This window comes from Carassius carassius, chromosome 30 (genome assembly GCF_963082965.1).
Source record: "Carassius carassius chromosome 30, fCarCar2.1, whole genome shotgun sequence".
Classification (NCBI taxonomy): Eukaryota; Metazoa; Chordata; class Actinopteri; order Cypriniformes; family Cyprinidae; genus Carassius; species Carassius carassius.
This window is the reverse complement of record NC_081784.1, coordinates 8,104,679-8,115,417: the sequence shown is the minus strand read 5'-3', so window position 1 is coordinate 8,115,417 and position 10,739 is coordinate 8,104,679. Positions and strand designations below refer to the sequence as shown.

The 10,739-nt window shown below is 39.6% G+C and overlaps 2 protein-coding genes across 2 annotated transcripts; one reads left to right on the top strand and one right to left on the bottom strand.

Moving 5' to 3' along the window:
• The first annotated feature begins 163 nt into the window (after positions 1-163).
• Positions 164-2,701, top strand: LOC132111108 (probable G-protein coupled receptor 75). The gene is made up of 2 exons (XM_059518278.1): positions 164-373; positions 919-2,701. The coding sequence occupies exon 2, from the start codon at positions 1,032-1,034 to the stop codon at positions 2,688-2,690; it is 1,659 nt and encodes a 552-aa protein (XP_059374261.1). The 5' UTR covers positions 164-373; positions 919-1,031; the 3' UTR covers positions 2,691-2,701.
• Positions 2,702-3,480: 779 nt separating this feature from the next.
• Positions 3,481-8,974, bottom strand: LOC132110533 (endoplasmic reticulum lectin 1-like). Its single transcript, XM_059517223.1, has 14 exons — positions 8,846-8,974; positions 8,428-8,532; positions 8,245-8,325; positions 8,026-8,103; positions 7,559-7,613; positions 7,427-7,479; positions 7,125-7,348; positions 6,757-6,910; positions 6,343-6,504; positions 6,196-6,255; positions 5,983-6,107; positions 4,682-4,759; positions 4,524-4,599; positions 3,481-4,347 (listed from the first exon to the last, which is right to left on the bottom strand). Exons 1-14 carry the CDS (start codon positions 8,972-8,974, stop codon positions 4,276-4,278), a joined length of 1,452 nt encoding a protein of 483 aa, XP_059373206.1. The 3' UTR covers positions 3,481-4,275.
• Between the last annotated feature and the right edge of the window lie 1,765 nt (positions 8,975-10,739).

Below are 10,739 nucleotides of genomic sequence, written 5' to 3'. Positions count from 1 at the left end.
CAAAAAATATGATAAATATAATGGAATCGACAGTATTCCTCATCTCTACTCTTATTTAAATGAACTATATATATATATATATATATATATATATATATATATATATATAGGACAAAATTAGACTCTTTGTGCTTCCTGCCTGAGCATCCTGTTCTCACGTGCACGCGCTTGCTGTCCATTCGCGGGCTTCAATATGATTCCAGTATGGCGCGCCCACTTTCCTTCTGCGCATTGAATTCACTCTGTTTTTCATTCTCATCTTATATTGTGATAGTCTTTCTTTAAATAGGATGCTTGTAGCGTTCGTGTACTTTGGAGATCCGTACAAATGTGGAAAACGCTGTGTCTTAAAGGCACACATAGGGAATACATGGTAAGAAAATCATAATTTGTCGGCAGGTGTAACGTTAGAAAGAAAGCCGCAGGGTTATTTTATAGGCGACTGTGTGTATGGACTGAACGGTGTATAAGATATTTGTTGGACATGTATTTTAATGATGCATGTGATCTATTGTATGTGTTCTTTCAAAGATGGGGGCTGGATGCATTTTGACACGATTTTATAGTCGGCGCACATTCACCTGCAGTAATATCATTCTCAACAGAGGTGGTTAACGGATAAGAAAAGAAATTCAGATACTATGCAGATTGTTGCAGGCACGTACTCATCTTAATCGATAGATGTGTGGATGACGGGAACGCGCACATATTAGATAATAGTCATCTTGATGTTCTGTGTTTTTAAAGAAATTCCAAATCATTTGTGCATCAAGTGATGGTAAAGATATCACATAGATTCAAATTAATCCCTCAAATGGTAAAAAAAAGCCATTAGGCCGTTGTCATAATTATTTGTTATGTACATTGTATTACATATTGTCTGTTACTAATGAATATTATTTATCTGTGTTCTTGCAGCAATCCAGAGGTTTTACCATGATCTATGTGCACAATGGGAATATTAGTTCACTCTTGGGTGACCTAAAGGCAGGATGGGCAACACTCTGAGGCTGTGACCACTTTGCATCCCCATGTGTACAATGAACAGCACCGCCTGGCCTTTGGACCTGGCTGAGTTTGTGAAACCTCGGGGCTTCAACAGCTCCCAGAGCCAGTCTGCTTCTATGAGCGGCTGGGCATTAATCCACACAGCTACCCTTGCCTCCTGTTCCCTCCTGTTGGTCCTCATCTTTTGTCTCGGTTCTTATGGAAACTTGGTGGTCTTCTTGTCCTTCTTCGACCCGGCGTTCCGCAAGTTCCGCACCAACTTCGACTTCATGATCCTCAACTTATCCTTCTGTGACCTGTTCATTTGCTGCGTCACTGCGCCCATGTTTGCACTGGTTCTCTTTCTGGATGCTGGAGATGCAGGTAGCGGCGTGTCCAAGGGCTTCTGCTTTGCCTTCCACCTCACCAGCTCTGGCTTCATCATTATGTCCCTCGAAACAGTGGCTGTGATTGCCCTGCATCGGCTCCGCATGGTCCTGGGTCAGCAGCCCAACCGCACAGCCTCGTTCCCCTGTACTCTGGCCCTCACTGCATTGTTATGGACCACCAGTTTCACACTGGCGGCGTTGGTCACCTTACGAGCATATCCAAGGAGCTCCGGACCTTGCCTGCCGCACTTTGGTCTTACTGGCAACAAGGCCAAGGTAGTATTGTACGTATACATTGCAGACTTTGCTTTCTGTGTAGGTGTGGTGTCCATCTCATACCTCATGATTGCTCAGGCGTTGAGGAAGAATGCTCAGGTTCGAAAGTGTCCCATCATTACGGTGGACGCGACACGTCCACCTACTCATCCACCGCTAATTGCCACTGGTTTCGAAGGCATGCAGTGTACAGTGCAGGTGCCCTCGCTGTACCGCAACCAGACATATAACAAGCTCCAACATGTCCAGACGCACTCCTTTACCAGGAGAACCAACCAGCCCCTCGTGCCCGGGGCTGCCACTGGAGCAACTTGCTGCCAGTTGGTCTCCACAGTTAACCTGGCGACAGCCAAGGATTCAAAGGCTGTGGTCACATGCATAGTGATCGTCATCTCTGTGTTGTTGTGCTGTCTACCGCTAGGTATATCTTTGGCACAGGATATGGTGTCACCAGAGAGCAGTTTTGTCCACTACCAGTTCGAGCTCTGTGGATTCGCCCTCATCTTCCTGAAGTCTGGAATCAACCCGTTTGTGTATTCACGCAACAGCGCGGGTCTGCGTCGCCGTGTGCTCTGCTGCCTCCAGTGGCTGACCTTGAGCTTCCTGTGCTGCAAGCACAAGACACGCCTACACGCTATGGGCAAAGGAAGTCTGGAAGTCAACCGCAACAAGTCCTCGCACCACGAGACCAACTCGGCGTACATGCTGTCGCCAAAGCCTCAGAGGAGGCTGGTGGACCAGGCTTGTGGACCCAGTCACTCCCGGGACAGCATGCCTAGCCCCGGTGCCACCGCTGGACGCAAGCCCCGACCCCCGAGCACATCTACACCCATCAATACGCGCATAGAGCCCTATTACAGTATCTATAACAGCAGTCCGTCAGCAGGCCCGAATTCCCCCAACAGCCTGCAGCCGGTCAACTCTCAAACCACAGCCTTTGCCAAAAATTACGTGGCTATGCATTACCACACCCACCAGGAGGCGCTGCAGGACTTCGACAGCACTTCAGCTCATCACATTCCCATCCCATCAGTCTGAGCTGTAGAACGTCATGCTACTTACCCAGCATCCAAAGGGAAGCATTTATAATGTTTGCTTGTGATTTGCTCAAGAGACAATGTGCGAAAATGGTACTAGCTAATTGTCGCTTTCCCCTAAAGTGTTATCAATATTTTCTGGACTGAAGGATGTTATATTTTTACATTTACATGGCATTTTCATGTAATAGTTTTGAGGCAGATTATGTATTTGTGAAACATCCTACATTTTATATATGAACTGATTAAATGTTTTGCAAGTGTATCCTGACATCTTTCATTTGAGACTAAATGTTTAATAATATACTGCTATAGTTTGCTTTGTTGATCATCTCTTTCAGGTATTCACATGCCTTAATAAGCTAATGATGGATGTTTTTATGTAAGAGCATTAGTTCTCTGAAAAAAACCTAAACATAAAGGCACGCTAGCACCACCTAGTGCAGGTAAAGGGTTTAGCACAAGCGTGTTTATTTCTCCATGAGAAATCTTTTCACTGTTATAACGAATAGCGCTGTCTGAGTGATTGTAAATGAAGAAAAAATATTATTCTGAATTTTTGCTTTGTTTTACAGTACAAAAATATAAGAATTCAGTGATTGTTTTTTTTTTTTTTAAGTATAAGTAATTTTCATATTATTTTCAGCAAACGTAGGTCATTTTGCATATCAAGGAAATGTGTCTTGATTTAAGAACATTTCAGTATTTGTACTGGAAAACCAGGCAAAAATACTAATAATTTTTTTTTGCAGTGTATTCATTAAGGTAGTGTATGAATCTTCTGAAATGACTTGAAACATGAAACTCAATTTATTCAGCTGAGCATGTACAGGCTGAGAAAGAACCAGCAATGTAAGGAAATAATCTTTGTCTTTATAAATGTGTTCTTAAGAGTTAAGAGGAGCCCTTCACTAAACACAGTATCGTACAGTAGTGGAAGTGGTTACATTGACGTGAGGGTAATCACAAATTGTGAACATAAAATAATGACCCATGATTGCCAAAAAAAAAAATAATGCATACATGTATTTTCCCTTGCAGTTTGCATAGACCCCATTATTACTTCTATCACTTTTGAAAACAATATAACCGTCTCCATATGCACAGTGATGATGGCAAGCACTGAACTACCAGAAGTTATTAAATAAATAATGTATATTTAAAAACAGCTGACCAACTTGTATAATCAATTGATTAACAGAACAAATTAATCATTTGATTAGATCTTAAAGTGACTTTCCCACAGCCAACCATTTAAATGTGCCAAAGCATAAAAAAGCTGAACAAAAATATTCTTCAACAGGTTTGAGATTTCTAAATAAAACATTGAAGATTCAGTCCTAGCTGCATCTCCAGGTTAAAAGTTTCATCAGATTTCCTCCTTGTTTAGTCTTCAAACAAGAGAAAGTGCTGTCAGTGAGGGACTTCCTCAAAGGATGGAGGCCTGAGGTTCAGCAAGTCCATGTTATCACCATGATCTATGGAACTAGACTTTATCAGACCTTTATCTCTCCCTCTGACAGTCATACTGCCTTCCTCTTCTGTATTGTTCATTCTCCGAACCAAAATGTATTCCTCCGTCTAGGTTAGCTAGGGATTGAAAGAAATCCATTTTCATCTGCAGTGTCCAAGATCTTGCATATTACAGGTGACTCAACCTGTGGCAGAATAACCAGGATAAAGGTTATCCACATGAAATGATCACACTTCAGCTTTTCATGAGCCATCACATAAAAACACAATGTGCTCGTCACTGGAACCATCTAATAAGACTGTACAATTACTAAAATCAAAATAGCATTCAAATCTCAAAGTCATTTTGTTTTCTACTCACCCCGAGAATATACTGACAGGTCTGAGGTTCCAGCATGTAAACTGTAACAGCATGAGGAGACTCTGACTCCTTACACCTGAGACAGAACAGGTAAGCGTTAGTGGCAGCATTCAAGAAACCCAAAAATCTCATAGTATCAAGAAGTTTGGGTAACTCACTTGAGTTTGACTATAACCTGTCTCGGTTTCCCTGTTAGGTCACAAACATCTCCATGGCCATAAAAGTGAGATACGACCCTGATGAGGTATCACCAAAACAACATACATGAAACTATTAAAACTGGACTCAATTTCCTTGAGTCACAATTTCCTAAATTTTAAGGTCACTGCTTAGTCTTATTTGAGGTTATCGTAACAGGAGTAGAAGTGCATTTTTTTACGCATATTTTATAAATTAATTGTATTCTGAAGCACAATATAAAAAAATTAGATATTTGAAAAATTAACTGATCAAAATTAGAGAACACTTACAGATATCTCCAATTTATTAGTGTTAATCTGGCACCTGGTGCCAATTTCCTCAATTATATGACAAACCCTATTTAACTGGTAGAATTCCTCCAATTTTCACTGAGAATGATAGATGGCAGGCCGCTCTAAGGTAACTGAAACTCTGCGACAGGAGGTTGTCCAGATGAAGGCCAAAGGAATGTCCCTTTCATCCATTGCAAGAGAAGTCAGTCTTTCCAAATCGGTGATTTCTCACATATTGCAGCTGGAATTGCTTGCCAGTTCAGTGCTGAATAGGGTAAGGATCTGTCTTGGCGTGTTTAAGAGAAGTCATCCAAAGGTCCAGAGTTCACTTTAGTGATGAGAGCAAGTTTAATTTATTTGGGTATAATGGGAAACATTTTGTTTGGCATCAAACAAACAAACAGTCTTGGGAAAGACTGAAGCCCAAGTGTGTAAAGTCGGTGAAAGGTGGAGGAGGAAGGGTCATGGTTTGGGGGATGTTTTCTTCAGCAGGAGTTGGCGACAAAGTCATGGCTAAGAAACCCACTACAGTTATGGAACTGTGGAAGAAGAGTGAACCAAGATCACTCCAGCGCAGTCTGAGAAACTAGTGATGTCCTGCCACAGATGTGCTGAAGTCCTTTAAAGCAAGGGCCTTTACACTCCCTACTAATTTCAGACTGCTGTAACCCTTCGAAATTGTAGTTGTAATCTTCTTTCGTGCTATAGTGGTTACTGTTCTCAAAATTCTGATCACAGTGTTTTTGTTGAAATGCCCTGGTTATTTTGTCAAGCATGTTAGTGGAACAGTGGTATACACTTACAGCTGATATTCCTTAAAATTTTGAGTGATGAAGATATTTCAGACAAAAATCAAGTTTATATAGATTGTTTTCTAATCTCCACTGTATGTGTGTGTATATACACACACAATGACTCAAATATACACATTATAATATCCAGTTATTTTTTAAAGCACCTTGTATGTGAGGGAAATATAATCATACTTGACTTTCTGCCCTCCATTATCTTTCAAATGATAAGATCGTGCCACGTTTTTCTTGGCCCAGTTAATATGATCCTCCGTATTCCAGCTGCCCACCACCACAATGTTCTTCCCTTGTTCTTTGTCCTTCAACAAAATGCAATTTAGCATCTCTCATAATCCAGACCTTTATACTATACTGGGAATTGTTATATAAGAATTGGGCGACTCTTACCTCATGATACTGGTGGACGTGCTTTCCATAACAGAATTCATACTTCCACCATCCAACACCCTTAAGAGGAAAAAAAGATGTTAAACTGGGAATATGTCTAAGATCCACAGATATAGAAATTAAACCCATCCATCCATCCATCCTCACCCCATGCAGACAATACGAGCCACTCAGAAACTCCTTGATCAGCTGTTCATCAGTTAGACGAGAGATGTGGGTGCTGCCAACGGTGACCTGGGCTTGCCCGCCCACTGTCAGGGGCTTATGGGTAGAAGTATACGCTTCTTCCTTCACTGGAGGTGTGTCCTCCTTAGCAAGGAAGACGGAGGCATTACATTTATTTTTCATTTTTTTCTATTTTTTTTTACAATAATTTAAAATAAGTTACATACTTTTCGGCATTATTTTTTTGTTCATTTTGCAAATATAATTTGTTCTTGTCCTTTAATAAAAAGCAACTTCAAGAGTCCATTCAAAAATATTTATAGAAGGAGTTATTGATTACCGCTCACTTAGTAGGTTAGTGTAAATGCAGAAGATAAAGGGCAGCTGCATACTCACCCTGGATCCTCTCTGATCTCTTTCGCTGCTTGAGCGGAACGGTGGTTTGAGCAGCTCTTCCTGCTCACGATCCAGCTGGGACAGACTCTGAGGTCTGAGAGGGGAGCCACCCAGAGCCTGGCAAAAGATGTCATTCACAGGGGAGGACTTGAACCTGAGGAAATATGGGCTGGATTATGTCACAAATGACTAAAAATGTATTAAATAAATATATTATTATTATTAAAGCACAATATATGTGAGGGATAGGTGTTTCTATTTCTTGACATATTCACAAGAACTAAACCGTGAACAGAAATCAATAACTAATCTTTATCCACTTATTTAGTATGATAAACTATGGAACCTTAATGTGTTTGTGTATGTACCTGTATTTGGGGTGAGGACAGAGGAGGGATGTGAGCACCACTACCTCATAATGACAGGTGATGACCTCGGCGATTGTAAGGATCTCATGTTTTGCCTCCGGGTGGCAGACGTACAGCACTGTGGTAAAGCGAGGTTCATTCTGTCTCAAAGAGCATTCAGTCCCATGTCCCATCTCTACGGGATAGTATGGTGTCAGCTGACCCTCTATATTCTTTGTGGGCACCTGGGAACACACAGAGAGTTTTTAAAAAAATCCTCAGGTGACATACATTTCCTACCCTTATATTTCACAGCTACAAACCTCCGTGTTCGTGTTTGATTCTTCGGTTTCAGAGTCGCTGGATGTTCCTGATTCTGATGAGAAGATAAATGTAATACTTTACTAGAATATTTAAAGCAAGAATTGCAAACTTCAGTTTAAATATTTGCCAACCTGCACTATCTTTTTTATTCATGGTACCCAGATAGTATTCCTGAATGTTGATCTTCTGAGGGAGCAGAGACAAATAAGACCATTGAAATGTTTATATTGCTTAGAAATATCTAAATATAATCCATCCACATACACTTACATTTGGGATCTGTAAGATTTTTTAGAAATTAATACTTTTAATAAGCAAGGATGTATTAAATGGATCATGGGACACTGAAGACTGGAGTAATGTCTGCTGGAAATTCAGCTTTGTCATCACAGAAATTAATATTAAAATAGAAATCAGTTATTTTAAATTGGAACAATATTTCATAATATTATACTGTATTTTTAAACAGCCTTGGGGAGCATAAGAGACAAAAAACTTTATTACCAAATCTTACCAATCCCAAATTTTTGAGTGGTATTTCCAATATGATAAGGATATATAATGATCTGGCAACATATATCATAAACAGTGATTTTACCTGCACCGTCTCCTTGTCTTCATGGTACTGACGTACATGCTTCCCGTGGCACACTTCATATGTCCAGTATGACTCGATCTGTCAGAATTGTAATCAATGCAAAAATAATTTATTCAAACATTTGACTCTTTGTAAAAAGCTTAATTCTCTTTTGGGGGTGAAATATGAGCTATGACTATGTTTATAAGCTACATACAGAAACTGAGACATGAAACTCACTCTGTAGGAGCAGCTGCTCTGTTTGAACAACGGCTCCAGCAGCTCAGCTGGACTCAGCCCACTATACTCCTTCATATCATCCTTCAAAAAAAAAGACAAAGACATCAAATAAAACTAAAATATACGATACAGAGAATGGCTCAAGATAATAATAACTAAAAATTTGGTCATGCATAACCACACCTCCTGGTTGCTGGATAAAGATGGCAATAAACATTTGTACTTTTCTTTTTCTGCAGTTGTCATGATGACAAAGTCATCTTCTTTGTACAGGCCTCCTGAAGTTGACTGCAGGAAAGGGGATATTATTACATATTAGTGCATATTTAACTTCTGAAAGAGTAAATAGCTGACAAATCCATGCCAACAGCAAAAGAGAGATAAACCAGACAGTTCTACTTGACATTTGTGTACTTTAATACTTCATGATACTGTTAAGAGAGAATATCAACAGGCTACAAGAAAACTCAAAACAAAACATGACACATCCAGCTGTCCAAGATAATAAAGAGAGCTCAGTCAGCAAGCTGACAGCTAAACAAACATATGTATTTACAGCTGCCATGCAAAACGTCTGGGTTTATTAGATGTTTTGACTCACCAGGGTGAAGTCTGCCCCGGGCCATTTGATTTTGAAGGGGATCTCATCAGAAAACACAGGAGATCCTGCACGAGTCGTAGACACTCCGACCCAAATCAGCCCCAAAAACCAGCGCCAAGACACCCGCATCGCCCCTGCAGAGCCCCCAAGAGCGCTATCGGGACAGCTGGAGGAAAAGGGTCAGAAGCCAACTGACTGTTGATATCTTGAATAGATTTGAAACAGGAAACCCATCTTTATTTTGTCATCTTGCCACGTGCATTTCCGGCATCAAACGGAAATTCCCCTGAGCCAATAGCGCGTGGAGGCGCATGGCCATGGAAATATGATACGGACCCTCTTATAAACTGCACCTACTCCCATCTCCTTATTCATTTCCTGACCCGTCACTTCCCTCTGCAAGCCCCTGTCCATTCACAGTTGTTGTCAACCGCTTTGAGAGCCAATCCGGTTGGCCCAATCGTCTCGCCATCCGTCCGTCATCCAGCCGCTGCCGTGCTCATGTCTCCTGCTACTGTCATAACATACACTGTGATATCATATTAATATTTATGTTTTTGCCGATTAAGAAAAAAAAAACAATTGTGTAAGATGCTCCATTTGTGCTAAATAATAATATTTTAAGAAAATGCACATCTGTATCCATAAGCAAAAACGTTGTATTGCTTGTTTATAAATGTAGGCCTAATTTTATTTAAAACAGTTCTTAAAGTATTTTTCTCCAATAATTTAATTTACTTTTATTGTCTTGTTTATACACAGGTTATTTTTTATTATGATTTTCTATTTATAATTTCTATTAAAGCATTTTTCTCCAATAATTAAATTACACAATGGGTAAAAAAAGCAAAATCTTCACATTATAGTTCTTCACAAGAATATCTCAGAAAAACGATTTGCCGTTCATTTCCAATACATTATGGCTCAAATAATTGGCATACAAATAATTTTTTCTCTAAAATATTGATTTTATTTTTAATTATGTTGTATGTTTGTATATTGTAAAATCATCATGTAAACTATTTTGCAAAAAATAAATAAATAAATGCCTTGCTACATACAGCCATAAATGTGTAATCACATCCTTCAATTGCGAGCTTTTAAACATGCACTTCATTAAACTATTCCCTGATCTTCAGTTTTCCACTGCTGAGGGGCTCTATCCCATCAGGCTTCAGATAACCTCAGTAACTACTTACATCAGCCAGGGCATACTTGGTTACCATCATATTTCTCCAGTGTCCTCATTTAAATCTATAAAACACAAATTGCTCTCAAAGTTGGCAGAGATGAACATTTTCACCCCCTGTGTTTTCAGTGTGTGAGTCCTTAAGCTTTTTCATCCACTATGTTTTTAATTTAGGATGCAACATGTGAAGGGTATTGTGAATTTAACAGCTTGTGCTATTTTCATAAGCAGCCAATTTAATCTGAATAGTGTATTATCCTGAATAATGCCAGCATGCAAAAATAGATTTCATTTCCCTTCGAGTGAAGAGGTTACTATTTTGAGTGTCATATTTGAATGGCCTTTCCACATGGTTTGTGAATCACTGAATAAATTAAGTATTTTCATGTCATAGCAGGTCTTTTGATGCTGGTGGAGAGCCTCTCTTAATGGCACTAAAGTGGACCTCAATCATAGTTCAATCAGTGGAGGGCAGAATCTGGTCCTTTGTATTATAATTTGATGATCTGGGTGGTTTAATCATTGTTTCAGAAACATTTGCATAGATAGATTAACTGAATGGTATCAAATAAATGTCCAAGTTGATGGTTCAAAATTTCTGATCACTTACATTAAAATATATTGTTGGCATAAAAGTCCAAAGTCCAAAGTCCAAAACAACATTGGAGCCCACTGACTTTTACTGTATGGAAAAAAAAAACTTCT